The sequence below is a fragment of the Rhyacophila brunnea genome, unplaced genomic scaffold (assembly GCF_057557595.1).
Source record: "Rhyacophila brunnea isolate RB1 unplaced genomic scaffold, BYU_Rbru_1.0 scaffold_23, whole genome shotgun sequence".
Taxonomy (NCBI): domain Eukaryota; kingdom Metazoa; phylum Arthropoda; class Insecta; order Trichoptera; family Rhyacophilidae; genus Rhyacophila; species Rhyacophila brunnea.
Genome location: NW_028232893.1, coordinates 21,594,219 through 21,612,576, shown reverse-complemented (window position 1 = coordinate 21,612,576; position 18,358 = coordinate 21,594,219). Strand labels below are relative to the sequence as shown.

General features: G+C 35.6%; 1 protein-coding gene across 1 annotated transcript in view; it reads left to right on the top strand.

Annotated features, from left to right (window-relative positions):
- The window catches only part of LOC147069709 (phenoloxidase subunit 2-like), a 91,862-nt gene that overhangs the window by 58,298 nt on the left and 15,206 nt on the right, over positions 1-18,358 (top strand). Inside the window, exons 2-7 of the mRNA XM_085950677.1 lie at positions 7,766-7,955; positions 9,561-9,669; positions 11,633-11,753; positions 13,347-13,555; positions 14,583-14,835; positions 18,012-18,164. Coding sequence (XP_085806803.1) covers positions 7,784-7,955; positions 9,561-9,669; positions 11,633-11,753; positions 13,347-13,555; positions 14,583-14,835; positions 18,012-18,164 — 1,017 coding nt within the window. The 5' untranslated portion in view covers positions 7,766-7,783. The remainder of the gene's footprint in view (positions 1-7,765; positions 7,956-9,560; positions 9,670-11,632; positions 11,754-13,346; positions 13,556-14,582; positions 14,836-18,011; positions 18,165-18,358) is intronic.

Genomic DNA, 18,358 nt, shown 5'->3' with positions numbered 1-18,358 from the left:
AATCTATGCGTGTGTTACTATGGAAATGAAAATGACATTTCAGTATTCTATATCATTTGTTTGTTTGTTCCAAAATAGCAAAAAAATGATTTGTTGACAATTGCCTTATGTGTCCTAAATTATTAATACATAGAATTGTCAAGTTTATATGATTCAACAGAAAATTTTAAAACGTGGTAAGTATATAAAAAGTTCTTTTTAACTTGTAATTTTTAAATTATTTATGGCTATCTAAAGCTCAAATTACATTGACGGATTATCAGGCCAACCGTCTAGCCCATGGACCCCACATCCTGAAGCGGGCCCCCCTACCCATCGCTAAGGTTAATGGCACTGTGATTTTCAACAGTAGTGTTCCCCAAGTTGTTTCCACGGAATCCCAGGGTTAATGATATTCCGTGTATTTTTAGCAATTTTTAAATAAATCCAGTTGATTTATTGAGTTGTCGGCACTTAGCATATTATTATAAAGCACTGATCACGACTTCCTTTTGTGGTAACCAAACAACATGCAACCCTCGCCTTATTGGATAAAACGCCATTTTGTAAGATAGGAACCATAGTTAAAATAATTATAATAATTACAAGATAAAAATAACTTTTTATAACGTTTTTAAATTTTCTGTTGACTCATAATATTCGATATAGAAGAAAACTATTATTGTAGACTCAAACCAAAAATTATCGATTTCAAAAATAGTATATAAGTGGCAGCGGCAAGGGGTTCAGGTAGGCTGTTAAAATCCGCCATAAATAGTGCACACTACATTTTGTCGGTCATACGTATTTGTTTTCATTAAAATAAGACTACAATTAACAGATTCTGATGGTTAGTTTTTAAAATTCAATTGAACCCTGCGAAACCTAGCCATAATAAATAATATTCAAAAAATACTCTTCTATCTATAAAATATCTAAAATTATGCAATTAAATCATACATAATTTTGGATCTTTTATAGATAGAATAATATTTTTTATCCATTATAGTTTGGTTAGGCAGGGCTTAATGAATTTAAAAAAAAATGAACCGACAATATGACGAATAACGAATAAGAATAAGACAGTATGAATGAAAAAGTGTGGACAATTTTGTCGTACCGCCCAAAGTATACCAAAACTATAATGGTTTGATATAGGCAAGGTTTAATTGATTTTCAAAAACTAACTAATACCATCTGTAAATTGTAGTCTTAGTTCAATAAAAACGAATACATATGACTACCAAAGTTTATTGTGCACCAGTGGCGCACCCAGGATTTAATATTGGGGAGTAAAGTAGGAGGGTAAAATATAATATTTTTCATTCAAATGGAAAAAAACATTTGGTAGGATTTAAAAAAAATATTTACAGAACAAAATCAAGTTTTCTTTTCTTTTTACAAAGCTCTTGAATTACTTTGGCCGTGGTTACTTTAATCTCTCTGTGTATATAAAATAATGCCAGTCCATTTAATCTTGACTCCGTCATGGTATGTTTTTAAAAGGCGTAAGGTTGAAAATGGTCTTTCACTGACGCTTATTGTGACGGGAAGTGTTCCAAATATTTTAAGTAAATTAAAGATGTTGGGGTAAATCGTTTTGTCGTATTTTGAAATGCCATCAACAGCAGTTCTACACGGAGTGACTGCATTTGATTTATCGAACTTTTTATACCATAATTTCATTTCGGCGTTCAAAATTGCAAGATTTGTAGAAGGCAATCACGGTCATAAAATTCGCACAGCTCACGAAATTCTTCCAATGCACTTTCTGTTGGAGCATCTTTCCGTTTGGAAGACGAGTTAAAAACTGCTTCAGTACTTCGTGATGTCGCATGAAACGTTCATTGAGCTGATTTAATATTTGGTCAATAAATGGAACAACGATATTTCTTCTGAAAGATTCTACTAAATCAGCTGGAGCATTACACCTCGAGGTTTGTTTTGATGTAGTTCGTAGCTTTTTTATTTCAACATTAATGTTATTGGCTTTTGCACACGCTTCATCATAAATAACTTTAAATGAAGATTCCGTTTTTTGGCGACCGGTATTTAATTTACCCACAATATCATCAACAAGTTTAGGGCAGTTAAAATGTCACTGTCTGATTTTTTTAATATTTTAGACAATGGCAAGGTTTACCTACGCAAATATAGTTTGCAACCATAGTAATGATAATGTAAAACCAAACTCACATAACGAATTATTCAAAAGTTTTGCGTAGAAGACGAATCTCTATCTTTTCAACAAGTAATAATTATTTCTAAAATATGAATCACTCATCAAATAGTTATGCCATGTTCATGATGGCTTCATGCCGTTCCACCCACCTAGTTGGGCATACTTGACGTAGAGATTCCACGTGTAAAAAACAGTGCGTAGATATAATATTAGGGTTTCTTGTCTTTGCGAGGGTAACAACTACTTTAAATGAGCCTACCATTGATGGAGCACCAACCGTACAAATTCCTCCATGATATTTTAAATTGTTCTAAATATGAAGACATTTAATCAAAAACATCTTGTCCTGTCGTACGCTCGGTGAGTTCTTTGCAGCATAGATATTGATTCACTATTTTGTTTTCATTTATGAAACGAAAACCTGTGAGGTCAACGGAAGACGCGTGCGATCGATTCGGCATAATCGAAATCACATTAGATCTTTCGTTAGCTTTCATAATTTTATTTCACGAAGGACTTTTTCTGTTTTCACTATTTCGCGGATTATTCTGCTTTTATCATTTTTTCGCGGTGCACTTGCAACAAGCCAGCGGTGCACCGGTTAAGAACCACTGGTCTAGAACTACAATATTTACGCCAAATTCCACTGAAAAAATATTCTTTTGATTTACACCACCATCGACTGTGTAGTCGTTCTTTTCGCCGAATTTTTATCGTCGATTTTTGATTTTTTAATAGTGAGGTTCCAAAATATTAATTGAAAATGGACAAAAAAAAGTATTATTGCATTTAACTTATACAGAAACCTACTCAACACAACACAACACAGCCTAATTTATCGTTTATCGGTCTTTTATTTATTGCAATCGGTGTACACCGCGCCGGAATTCGGGTGGACATCAACAATTTTTTGACTGTTCCATTTGGGATTTGGTTTCTAAACAAACCGACATTAATGATTCGAAATTTTTGTGTTAGATTTTTTTCTAAAAAGGGTGTTGAAGAATTACAAATCATTTTTTGCCGTGTTTTTATTTGTCCAATATATAGTTTATTGGCTTTCAATTTCAATGTTTTTGGGGGGTGCCAGGGCCCCTTGCCCCCCCCCCCCCCTGGGTGCGCCACTGTTGTGCACTATTTATGGCGGATCTTAACTGCCTACCTATACCCTTCGCTACTGCTAGATATTATAGCACTTGTACACATGCATGGATTTACTTGCACCAATAGTATGTATTTTAAACTATCGCGATAATAACTGTTAACACGTAAAAGTGCTGACTGTCTCCAATCTCATTCTTAAAGCGTAAGCGAGACGCGATGTTGTCATTGTATGCGGCTGTTTGACAGGTTGTGAAAATTGGTAAACGTCAAAAATGTTCTGCGCGGTGTAGCTCATTTTATTTCCGTCATGCAAGTTCCAACTATTTATTGCGTGAAAATTCAGAAGCTGTTGAAGTTTTTTGATCCATGCATGCAATCTTGCAGCTTGCGCCTCTTGTTTTTTTATTATGGCCGCGATAATACATACATACTGAAAAGAAATAAGTGTGACTGACAAAGTTTTGTGTGCACTACTTACGATACGATAATTGAGTCGTATAGCATCAAAAGTAGATCTGTGCGTTATTCATCATTTCGAGAAAATGACGAAAAACGTTTTGTTGGGTTTTTTAGTGTTATAAATAGCATGAAATATATTTCTACAATTAGAAATTAGAAATTCAATTCCAATTCAACAGTTCTACTTTTGTTTCCAAAGTATTGAACAGTTCTAATTCTGATGACCACACAGATATGATTTTGATTCGAATATTCGATATAGTCGAACATTATGGTCAGAAGAATAATTTGGCATACTTAGTTACATTTCGATATATTTGCGACAGTTCTACTTTTGATACTATACGACTCAATTTTTGGTTTGCGTCTACAATAATAGTTTTTTTCTGTATCGAGTATAATATGACACTCACTCAGGAATAATGCAATTAAAAAAAACGGCTAATCAAAATGTCTATGGATCGATCCTACTCGCTGCCTAAGGTGGAACATGCTCAGCGTAGGTCAAAATGGAGCTTTTGTTCTATTTTCAAAGCATGATCCTGGATATACCTTAAACGTTATAGATAATCTATTTATATAATTTTGAAGCCTTATTATCCGTTATATTTATTTTAAACATTTGATGACTGCTTAAAGTATTTTTATTACATAAAATAGTATTCTTTTAAACCTCTCGCTCTAATGTTACAGAATATAGTCATATTTCAGTACATACATGTGCAGTGGTGTTAAGATTTTTTACATTTATTAATTTTTAAATGCATTTATAAAACCATTAGTACTTATAATTTATGTCGACATTATTACAGTGAAATATCTACAATAAAAAATTATATTGATAATCTCTGTGATCCCAAATTTGACAAGAATTAGGCATTTTATTATTCAAAAAATGGGCAAGATTAACACATTTGAAGATAATTCTAAAGATATTCATTATAAGCTATGTCTTTGACCATTCAAGTGTGATAAACGTCCTACGAATAATGATTGCTTTATAATAATTATTGACGTAAGAGTAAGGTAGTGTTTTTTTTAAACGGTACATGTTCAAACACGCGCGTTAACATCATTTTACTCCCTACTTCAATTATTATAGTTTGTCAATTTATGGCTACGGCCGTATGTTGTAGCTTAACCACTGGGGAATGCCAAAAGAAATGGCGTATTTCATTTATATAAAAAAACACTACCTTATTCTTAGGTATTCTTAGCAATCATTATTCGTAGGATAATTATCACACTTGAATGGTCAAAGACATAGCTTATAATTAGTATCTTTAGAATTATCTTCAAATGTGTTAATCTTGCCCATTTTTTGAATAATAAAATGCCTAATTCTTGTCAATTTGGGATCACAGAGATTATCAATATAATTTGTTATCGTAAATATTTCACTATAATAATGTCGATATAAATTATATTGATGGTTTTATAAATGCGTTTAAAAATTAATAAATGTAATGAATCTTAACACCACTGCACATTTATGTACTGAAATATGACTATATTCTAAAACATTAGAGCGAGAGGTTTAAAAGAATATTATTTTATGTAATAAAAATACTTTAAGCAGTCATCAAATGTTTAAAATAAATATAACGGATAATAAGGCTTCAAAATTATATAAATAAACTAGCTGACCCGGCAAACGTTGTTCTGCCATATAAATTATTTTTAGACTCAGGGCTCGAAATGAACCGGAACGCACCGGAGCGCCGTTCCTATTCGTGAAATCGGTAAAATTTTCGCTCCGTCTCGTGGAATAGATAATTTGACCGTCTGAGCTGGATAGGCCATATAATAGAAAATCTAACACTTATTTTTATGAAAAAAACACATGAACTTTGATAACTTTACTATGTAAAAATCTTCAGAAAACTGTCGAGCGCTCCGGTTCGTAAATTTTTCCATTTCGAGCGCTGTTTCTAGTGAATATTTTGGTTGATAAATAAAAAATAACGAATGTATCGTAAGTGTGTGGGGATGGGATCTATGCCAGAAAAAGGAATAGAGCGCTGTAGACGTAGACCGCCGATAAAAACAAAAAAACATCAACCATTCATTTTCTCAATTCAAAATGAGTAATGATGTTCATAATGAATGAATTACCTGTGACAGGATTTCGTTGTTTATTGTTTATGCAATATCCGTCTTGTCCCTTCCAGAAAATTAGCGGATATTGGAGAGCGTCGTATGAACGGTGTGTGTCAGCGATGAACTCCAGATTATTGTTTCTTCTTCGAATCACGATTTCTCGCGTCGATGTGCGGTCGCCAACCATGATTCCAGCAATGTCGTCAACAACAGTCGCATTGAATCGACGTACGTGCTCTCCAGCTGATGTTTTATCAGGATTGATGACAATATCGTGATTGTCACTTTGCAATTCATGCATGTGTGCTTTGAAGAATTTCAATAATTCATTGTGCTCATTCAACAGGGCGTCCAGTTCGCCGACGATGCGCCTGGCATTAGGCGAATTGAGGCTATTGTAGCCGCAACGTGCATCCACATGATTGATGTCCTCACCGCCGCGCCCATAAAGTAGATTTGTAAAAATGTATGTGGTTCGTTTGGCATTGGCAGCAATGAGCCTACTTTGTGGTATACTTGGCCTTTGATTTTGAATGTAGAATGGAATTGTTGACCATTTGCCGCAGTATTGTAAACTATTTCTGTTGCTCCGGACGAAGTCATTTGGAAGCATGAATTGAATGTGCGAATGGACTTCAGGAACAGGTTTGAATCTGGAACCGTGCCGATGAGCAAGCTGTTCAATGGTTCTGGTGGTATCTCAATTTCTGGTAGTTGCACTTTTCCTGATGCGCAACACATCCCGGCTGACTCATGTTTGAATTTGAGCGCATGACAATGGGAACATTCTTTGTCCATAGTACCCAATCAGCACTTTCGGATGAGCGGAATATTCAATACCTGGCTCGTACTCGAATGCGAGACGAAGGAACGAAGCGGATGTAAATGTTCGATGTACTTGTTGGCGTTGTCGGTCATTTGCTCTGCGTGTGTTAACTACAAACCGGCGCGCTTTGCTCCGTTCCAATTGTCGTTGTTGATTTCGTTCAGCTCGTGCCTCTTGTGATTGAGATGCACGCACTTGCAACATGCTTACACGCACGTTTTTGTTATCTTGTTCGTCTGTTCTTTCTGCTCTACTATTTCGCATGTTTGTTGCTTTATTCGTTCGACGGCCCAAATGGCCCCCCTTGCGTCTTGCTGGCATTGTGTACTGTAATACACGCACATAAAAATAGATAAATTAAAATAAATCGTACAAAATTTTGCACGCACTGCGTTATGATATGCCGAATGAAATTTCAAAATGACGCGACGCTTCTCTTGAATTCTTCTCGGACGTAGCACCATCTGCCATTCAACAACATAAATAATTTCGTTCTGTTTGAAATACGATCGCGATTAAAAAATTGGAGGGTGGGGGTAGGAGGGTGAAAATTTAGGGTTATAGGTATTTTTTAATGTCAAATAATAAAAAAATACAAAAGAAAAAATGTCAAAAAAATAAAAGAAATTTTTTTCTGGATAGAGATACCCTAATCACCTAGCGGTATGAAATATACTTGTTGACCTATTCTCATACCTAAGTAATATACATAAAAAAAATCATAAAAATCGGTCGAGCCATTTCGGAGAAGTGCGACCACAAACATCGTGACACGAGATTTTTTATATATATAGAGATTATCTACAACGTTTAAGGTATGTCCAGGATCATGCTTTGAAAATAGAATAAAAGCTCGATTTTGACCCACGCTGAGCACGTCCGCCCTTAAATGGATTTTCATCACAGATCTGCGGAATTTTCGTGTATGTAGGTTCCACGCGTACTATGTCTAAGTACTACAGAGTTTTTAATACAGTAACAGTATACTTACTGATAATAAATATTCAAGCAATCCATGTGAATGCCATATAGGTATACAAAAGTATGCATATTTAAATAGAACAATTATTTTAATATGGTAGTAGAGATTTATATAATTTAATTTTTGATTTCAGGCTGACAGGTATGCAGATATGGGAGTGGAACTAGGCAACAGGTTCGGTGAAAATGTGACAAGGATCCCCCTGAAATCCTTACCTGGAGTCGATCTAAATATCGCCCAGCAACTTCCTCGCCAGGAGGAGTTCTCCCTTCTCGTACCGAAGCATCAGAGAATCGCCAGAGCTTTGATCGACATCTTCTTGGGTAAGATAAAATGTTATAAAACGCAAACCATAGTAGTATTTAATAGTAGGTAATAATTATTATTATTTTACGCAGAAGCATGGACAGAGTGTGGAACTCATTTGAGCGGAGTGTGCTGCGTGGTATCTTCGAATACATCAATAGGCGCTTACTGACTGAGCGAGCTTCGCCATAGATAATATACGTAAAAGCCTCGCGAGGCAAAATGCTCAGTCAGTCAGTACGCGACTCGCCCGAGCATTGCCACGACCGATCCAATCATTATCGGTTTATCGATGCTCAAAAATGCTGCGCGCGGCTGCCTCACGTAACGTTAATTTTGTTGTGTCACGCAACGATTTTCGCGAAGCAAATGCCCGAGACTGCTCGCTCAGTCAGTACGCGACTAATGACACACAGTTTGAGTGGAGACAGGGCTTGAAATGGACCGGAGCGCCGTTCAGGTTAATAAAATCCCCAAAATTATTGCTCCGCTCGCACACGCACACACCTTACAGGTAACATTGCTTTGGGTCCATTTTGAAAAACAATCCATGATATTATTTTTTATTGATTTTTAAGGCGACAGGGTTAAATTAATATCGCATTTTCCAGGTACATTCCCTATACCCAGACACTCTGCACTTAAATTCAAGCAATACACACCTGGCATACAGGTATAACAAAGGGTGTTCACCCACTAGGTATTGCGATCAGTCGTACCGACCAGTGGCGCACCCAGGGGGGGGCAAGGGGTCGCCTACCATTATACTTCATGGCCGTGAACATTTAAAATTATATAATTGTACAATATATTTTCTGATTATTATGTGTTTGATACTCGACAGCTCCATTATTAAAGTAGATGTATTAAAAATCGCCAATAATTTACTGTATAAGTAGTAATTAATTACTTAATTTGAACTAAAACTCAATTTGAAAAACGTGTTTCACACTGCCTTTAATCTTAGCGGTAGGTAGGGGGGCCGCCAAATATCCTAGCCTGACGGCCCGTTTCAGGATGTGGGGGGCCATGGTATAGGTACACCGAGTGCAATAGACAAAAGACCGATAAACAAGAAATTAGGCTATGAAGAAGAAAAAGAGCCTATGGGAATTTACATTCTCCTCCTTGGACCCCCCCCCAATATTAAATCCTGTGTGCGCCACTGGTACCGACAAGTCGTTATCGAATTCGCATAGCGTAACGGTTATAATTTATAAAATTGCTAGTGTCCGTTTGTGTCGTCCGTGCAGTCTTGTTTTTTTAGATATGTCCCATCTCAATTTTAAAGCAAATATTGGATGGATCAGACAGTTGCACCAATTTATGAGTGCCAAATGTATTCCAGTGGCCACATGCCTGTGTCGTAAAATGCCGAGGTCTCACTCACGAGGTCATGACAAAGAAGAAGTAGAAGTAATATTGCATTTACTTAAATAATTTATCCCGTGTTATTCTTGTTCTGGGGGAAGGGGGTTTTGACCCAAATCTTCCCCCCTCCCTGTGTGCGCGCCTGCCTTGCAGGGGACGTTTTTGGCTTTACTTTAATATTTTTGTGATTCATCTGTACAGAAGGTTTCTTCAACATCCTTGACATTGACAATACCTAATTATTTTTTCAGCTGTTCCAAATGGTCAACTACAAGACTTCCTGTCGACAGCGGCTCATTGCCGCGATAAAGTCAACGTGCAGTTGTTCAACTACTGCTTGTCCGTTGCCTTATTACACAGGTAAACAAAATACTCCACAAACTAGCGATGAACAGTTGTGCATCTATTCTATACACAAGACTGTTATCGGCAGCTATCGAGGGTAGATTTTCATATTTTTCTATCGGAATTATTAGCACAATAAGTTAGTTGTAATTGTTACATTAAGTGCTATGTTTTAACATCACCTCTCTTCGCTGTGCTAACTTTTAGAGCGAGATACACAATTTATTTGTTTAGACGGTTAACTTTTTATATTAATTATAATACCTCAATACCAGGGAACTCAGAAATAATGGGAACTGAAATACATAACGGGTAAGGTGAAGCAGGTAACCGACTCGAGTAAGGAAGAATCCATGCTAAACTTACACACATGTCAAGAATACGTTTTACCTCGAATACTGAAAACTGCTCTCGGTTTATGCATTTACGCTCATTTAATGTTGGTGTATTACACACACTATTGCACGTGCATAATTCATTCATTTTTCGTAGGACGCTCAAACATTCAAAATACTGCATCAACATGTGGCGTATTGAATATAGCCTATCGATATTCTATTTATTATCTGTTCTGTGCTCAATACAAACATATGATAAACTACCCTCGATAACTGCCGATAGCAGTCTTGTGTATAGAATAGATGCGCTGGTCTACTGATCAGGTCAACTACAACTGACTTTGCATTGCAAGGTTGTTTGAACAGAACTTCACACTTAATTGTGACATTTAGTTACCAATTTGCAGGGCGTATGAAATTTAATGATAATCCTTACCAAGCAATAGCAATAGCAGCCAATAATACAACATTTTGGCAATATTATTTATCGCACACAAATAAACAAAATTAATATCAAAAAGTGACAGCCGTTGCTTGAGTTAGTAAATCGGAAATGCCAACATATAAATGTTAATATCTTTGCAGTTTACCAACACAAACGTGCTTATTTTTATGTTACAAATAACTGATTCGGGCGAAGGTGATGATGAAAATGTTTTATAAAGTAGGTACTACATTATGTAAAACTAAGTACTTTTTTATATTACAGATATTATTATCTAATATTGCACATTTTTGAAAAGTTATTGAGCGTTCCTGTTCGTATTTTTTTTTATTTCGAGCACTGCGTGCTTCATTTGATTGATAAATGTAAATCAAATGTCATACTAGAATTAATAATGTACCTATAAAGCGTGAATCAAATTGAGGTGCATGTCGCCTACTAAACTGTCACGCTGTCACGGCGACAAATTTAGTCTATGGTTTTGTCATTTTGCAGAATATAACGATCACCATCTCTGTAAATTCACTGAAGAATGACACTGATGAAGAGTGCCAACTATAATGTATTAGTAATTTGAATTATTAATAATAAAATTATTCATGCTAATTTCAATTAATTTAAAAAACGTGTGTGTACGTTAAAATTACTTGCGATATGACATCCATAGACAATATTTTCAACAGAACCTAACCTGCAGACCATAGAAAATACATAGTGCCAACCGCTAAAAATAAAATAAACGTGATTTTGACATGACAGTCGAAAAGTGTAGGCATGTAGAAGATGATAAAAACGTTCATTGAGTCATGCAGGTGTCGATGCAGTGCGGTTCAACGTGAGGTGACCTCATTATTGTTCTGGTGTTTCGGCATATTTTGCCAACTGACAATGTTCGTTTATAGATTCAAAATGTGCTACGGGATGGGAGCATCAGTCTGAAGACGAAGTCGAAGAAGTTTTAAACACCAAGAAAAACGACAATACACATTTTTCCCCGTAGCGGGAGCTTACTGTGACGTCACGTGACAGTAGGCGACATGCACCTCAATTTGATCAGATCTTAAGATTCTACCTTCTTTAACAACCCACTGTTCGACTGCCAAATCATCTAGGTTACAATCCACAGTCGTGAGGTTCTCGTAAATACTCAGTACTCTTATAACTTATAACTATATGGATTTGTGATTGATTACAGGCAAGACACCCGCAACGTTCCTTTGCCCAACTTAATGGAGACCTTCCCAGCAAAGTTCGTCGATCAGCAAGTTTTCTCCAGTGCCCGAGAAGTCAGCGCAATTGTACCAACAAATCTCAGAGTAATTAGTATTTTCTTATTCCATCCAGCATTCTTCTCTCGGTACTAAGTATGCAACGATAACCATGTGCCGTCAATTTGAAACACCTCAGAAACACACATATTAAAAATGGAATTGGAATTGAATTTACAACCATTGCAATCCAGGTTCTGTATTTTACCAATAATAGAGTTGCCATCACTTCTACGGTATTGCGTGCGAGCAAGCTTCTAGGATTCGTCATGAGACAAGCCAAGTCATTCAAGAATCCAACTGTATTACGTACACTCTATGTGTCGTTTGTACGGAATATTTTTGAGTATGGCTCCATTATCTGGAGTCCTTATGAGGTTTCCTATAAGCTTGTTTTAGAGCGTGTTCAGAAAAAATTTCTTCGTCACCTTTATTTTAAAATTTATAATTATTTTCCTTTTGACACCTTTTCAAACGAGTATTTTCCGACTAACTTTCTTCTAGGCATGCTCGCCTTTCATTCTCTTGAAGCTCATACGTCACTTCTGCTCTTAAAGCATTTTTCCCTGCTCTCACGTGGTATCGTTTTCAATCCCGATATTCTAGAAAATTTGAATTTTTACGCACCCGTCAATTCCATGCTTGGCCGCAGCCATGTAATTGACGTGTCTTGTCAATAGCCATGATCTATTTTGGGTGAAAGCTGTTTCCTCATGTCAGGCTCACCAGGCACCAATAGCGAGGGCTGTGCGGCTGGTCAATGCACTCCCTAGACATGTAGATATTTTTGGCGATCCTATATATTCTGTTTTTTAAATTCTATTTTATTGTTTAATTTGTATTTTTTGAATTATTGTTGTTTTTTTATTTTATTTCTTTTGCATAAAACTATTTTTGCTTTCTTTTTTTTCTCCACCTTGTTTTTTCTCTAACTGATTACTTGTCATTTTTATTCTAAATGTCATGTTGTGAACTTCCTGAATAAATAATTTGTTATGTACTCAACGTGTCTTTTTCAAAAAAATAAAGAAATAACTCTCATATTCCAAAGATCAAGTTTTGAGATAATCGTAAAAAACCACCAGAGCACTGTTTTTGTAATTAGAAGAAAAGTATTGAACTCCCTTGAACGTTAATGAGTGAGTGAGTCGATTTATATTATTTTTTAAAAATATATAAGTAAGTATAATACTCTTAAGGCTGCAGACACACAGCTCCCTGATTGGAAAGAAAGGCCTTGGTGGTATTATGTATAATTATTTGATTGTTTTGACATAATATAAGAGAAAGAGTAGTTTAAAACTTGGCTTCTCATCAGAGAACTCAGAAATAATGGGAACTGAAATACCTAACGTGTGCGGAGAAGCAGGCAACCAATCTCGAGTGTGGAAGAACACAGGATAAACTTAAACACGTTTCAAGAATACGTCATACGTCGAATACTGACAACTGCTCTCGGTTTATGCATTGATGCTCATTTAATATTGGTGTATTGAACGTTGCAACACACACTATTGCACATCTATAATGCATGGTTAATTTTCGTAGGACACTCACACATTCAAAACCCAGTGTCAAAATTAAGTATATCGGGATATAGCCTATCGGAATTCTATATATTAATCTGTTCTGTGGTTGCAGCGTACCCCGATCACGATCCCTAAAGACTTCACAGCGTCAGATTTAGATGAAGAACATCGAGTGGCTTACTTCCGTGAGGACATCGGAGTCAATCTTCATCACTGGCATTGGCACTTGGTTTATCCGTTCAGCTCCGCCAACAGAGACATTGTCAACAAGAACAGAAGAGGGGAACTCTTCTATTACATGCACCAGCAAATTCTCGCCAGGTAAAAACATATTTTTAAATAGTTACCTATTCAAATACAATACTAATTGATTAATGAACTCTTCAAATTATTTACGTCATAAGAAAGTAATTATTTTTATGTAAATATCTTGACGATATTCGTCATTGGAAAACGAGTCTGTGTTGATGTCAAACTTGTCGATATCTATCTACATAAAGGCAGGTCTATAAAATATTAAATCTTTTTATCTATAAACCTCAGAGTAATAATATATAGAGAGAGGCTATTGTTCGGCAGAATGAAGCCGTGTTTCTTGCGTATAACGCACAGTAAAACCTCGATTTTATTATTAACATGTTATTTTTCAGTACGGCTACCAAATTTAAACGCAACATAGTTAACCATAGGTTCTACTAAAATAAATAAAAATAACTACCACTAACTTTATATTTAACACAAAAACAATAAATTTCAGCTACACGTGCTCGCAGTTTTTAAATGAATGTAATCATTCAAATCCATATTTTTACCGGCGACGTTTGAAAAAAATACTTTATTCCGCCGTAGAAATTCTATCCTACTCTAACGTATAGTGCGGAGATATAAGCGTGTCGAATGCTTACTCACTCGCACTTATGGTTCGTTTTTGTTCAGGCCTTGCAATAAACCCATTCTCTTGTAAGTAAATATAATATGGTGTGGGATGTCACTGTGGATACACTCGTAAATAGTGTAATTCAAAATTGTAATATGTATTGGCATAACAAAAAATATTTATTACAATTATTTATCTAATATATACACACCTTATCTATACACACCTTACTATTAAAAAAGATAATATATTTTTACCTATAAATCTATAATTATTATTGATCTAACTATCTGATATTTTAAGTTAATGGCCGTTTGGAAATCAAATGACGATGGAAATGGATCAAAATGACGTTTGATGTGGAGCATCAGTATCTGTTTTATCCAAGACAGGTCATCAAGCACTCAAATGTAGTTTGACTGAATCTATGTATGATTTAAATCTATCTAACATGTCGAAATATTCTTCCAGATACAATTGCGAGCGTCTGTCCAACATGCTGCCGCGCGTGAAGCGCTTCAACAACTTCCGGGAGCCAATCAAAGAGGGTTACTTCCCTAAGCTGGACAGCTTGACGTCCGGCAGGTCGTGGAATGCCCGCGGAGCCAACATGAGCTGGCAAGACGTCAACCGACCCGTGGACGAGATCACCGTCGCCATCACGGACGTGGAACTCCACCGCAGCCGGCTGGAAGGAGCCATCAGCACTGGTCTTATCCAAATGGTAAATATCTTAACTATCCCAAGATACTGAACCAATGACGTCCCTAGACAGTGCCGGCCTTAGGCAGACTTAGAAAACTGTCCCCTTTTATTTTTAATCTCAAAGTGTATCTTAAGCTATGTATCTACATACCTACGTATACATAGGTACCAACTACTGATGATTAGAGCATTTCTACGATATATACTCTCACACAGCGGTGGTTTTAGGTACATGGAGGTCTGCGGCACTGACATCTTTAGACCCCCCCCCCTTGTAATAAAAAAGATAACAGTACTTTCTAACGAATCGATCGCATCGTCTACCACTGCTTTCAAAAGTTGTAATGATCTTAGTCGTTTCTTCATTTGTCGCCCCTAAGCATGGACGTCACTGTACTGTACGAAGAAAACATTCGTCTATATACATAATATCGATAGAAACTTAGCGTTTGAAAGTACAGCAAAAAAGGACCCCTGCGCATCTTTTCTGTAAGTACACAAAGCTGCTATCGGCGGCTATCGCGGGTAGTTATGTACTGAAGTATTATTATTGTTACAATAAGTTAGCCGTCTAAACTGTCAAATGTTAACACGGCCAAAAGAGGTGCTGTTAAAACATAGCACTTTTTGGCAGCTCAGAAGGTTAACTTATTGTAACAATTAACCTCGTCAATACATAAATATGATAAACTACCCTAGATAGCCGCCGATAGCAGCCCTGTGTATCAGTGGCGAAGGGTGGAGGTAGGCTGTTAAGATCCGCCATAAATAGTGCACATTAAACTTTTTCAGACATACATATTTGTTTTCATTGAAATAAGACTACAATTTACAGATAGTGTTGGTTAGTTTTAAAAATTAAATTAAACCCTGAGAAACCAAGCCATAATAGATAATAGTCAAAAAATACATGTCCATCTATAAAATATCTAAAATTATGCCATTAAATCATACATAACTTTGAATATTGTATAAATTGAATAATATTTTTTATTTATTATAGTTTGGTTTAGTCAGGGCTTAATGAATTAAAAAAATTAACCAACAATATGTGTAATATGTATTTTTAATCCAACGAAAACAAATAACTATGAATGAAAAAGTGTGCACAATTTTGTCGTATTGCCCAAATTAGACCAAAACTATTATGGTTTCGGTTAGGCATGGTTTAATTGATTTTTAAAAACTAACTAACACCATCTGGAAATTGTAGTCTTAGTTCAATAAAAACAAATACATATGACTAAAAAAGTTTAGTGTGCACTATTTATAGCGAATCTTAACAGCCTACCTCCACCCTTCGCCACTGCTGTGTATAGAATAGATGCGCTGGTCTACTGATTAAGTTAGCTAAAATTGACTTTGCATTGCAAGGTTGTTTCAACAGAACTTCACACTTATAGTGTGACATTTATTTGCCGATTTGCAGGATTTGCGACTTACTTCCTTTTTACAGAACGTGTATTTAGTTGTATACATTGATAATATCTAATAAAAGCACTTTTCGAAAAATCTAGGGTTACGCCCTTTTTCCTAAACACAGTCGAATAATATTATCTGATATGTTTTCAAGTTATGTATGTTCTTGGTTTAAGTCACGTATTTGTCAAAAATAATTAAGATTGGGTTAGGTTAGGTTAGGTTAGGTTAGTGTTAGCGCTGTCTATAATTTTACAACCCTCATCATCATCGAAACACCAACTCAGTATGTGACTTAGCAGCCAACGGGAAACGTCTTCATTCCCCTCCATCACAAGCTACCTCAGCCCCAGGAAATCTGTATCTCTTCTATACAATCCCACCACATTCTAACTCCCTTATAATAGTTTTATCCCCAGCACCTCATTTGATTTGTATTTAAAAAAACTGTCATTTTTCTGGCATAGTTTAGTATAATTTTATCAACACTGGTAGTAAATGATACTACAACGTTTTTATTAGCTCGTATTCTTGTTTGTCCAGTACAAATCTTGCAATCGATTTTTAACTAACTTCCCGACTAACTAGACGTTTGAAACTTTTAGAATATATCAGAACACGATGCCAATGCAATCTTTTAATACCATCTTTAAGCAGAATTGAATTCATTTTCAGTTAATTCTGTTTTGTATGGAAAATTATTTCAGAAAAATCCGTTAAAAGTAAAGTAACTATTATTGGTTGCTAAGGGGCTGGTCCTAGCAACTAAATTAGTAATATATACGTGCGTTACTATGGAAATCAAAATGAAATGTCAAAATTACATTTCAGTATTCTATATTTGTTTGTTTTTTATTTACTTCATATCAAGTACAAGTTTGAGCATATTGAGCATAATAATTCAACAGAAAATTTAAAAACGTTGTATATGTTACGCCGAATGCGCGAAATTGACTATTACATGAAATGGGCAAAATTTTTGCTAATTCATGTAATAGTCAAACCCGTTGGCTTATTCATGAATTAGGTAAATTATCTGCCGAGTGCTTGAATTCGCCAGGGTATGAAATTCTTAAACTGTCAACATGACGGTAGAAAAAGTAAATTTAATACGGATGGTTTTATTAGTTATAATTGGACATAATATAATATTATTATTATTATTATTAGGTTAGGTTGGGTTAGGTTAGGTTAGGTTAGGTTAGGTTTTATAATTCTGAATTCATCTGAATGTCCATTTTGAGGTTAGCTAACAAGTATCAACAAACTATCACAAACATATAATCGACCATTGCACGAATCAAATCGCGAAGATACCTTTTAATAAAATTCTTCCGTTATCATATTATAGTTCTAGATTTTTCTGCGATTGGTATATTTTTATATTATAATCAATGACATTTGACACGTCATTTGATTAGTTTGATTAGTTGCAAAAAATACCACCGGAGCGCGACTATCTATTTTGACCATAGATAATATACGTACATTTTGACCAATGGATGAGCATTTGACACATTTAGTTTAGTTGCAAAAAACACCACCGTAGCACTACTATCTAATTTGTCCAATGCATGAACTAAGCAGAAAAATTACTGCCGAATTCACGCACTCGGCAAATATTTTGTCTAATGCATGAATAAGGCAACGGGCCTGCATTTTTCATGATTTAGGCAAAATTTTGCCCATTTCATGTAATAGTCCATTTCGCACATTCGGCGTATCATATTATATAAAAAATTCTTTTTATCTTGTAATTATTTTTATTATTTTCAGCCCGATGGAACTACCAAGCCACTGGACATTGACTCACTGGGAAATATGATTGAAGCCAGTGATTTAAGTCCAAACCCCAATTTCTACGGCAACTTCCATAACTTTGGGCATCTACTGACGGCCTACATCCACGATCCGGACCATAGGCATTTGGTGAGTAAATTATTAATTTAACTGTTGATACGAGGGTGGGTCAATAATTCCTTAGAAAAAAGCATTAAAACAGTTTTTATTTTTGTATTTTTTTTTTATTTCTCAACATAATCTCCTTGGAGCTCAATACACTTGGTTAGACGTTTCTCAATTTTTTTTAAACCGTCAGAAAAATAAGTTTTCGGAAGGTCCTC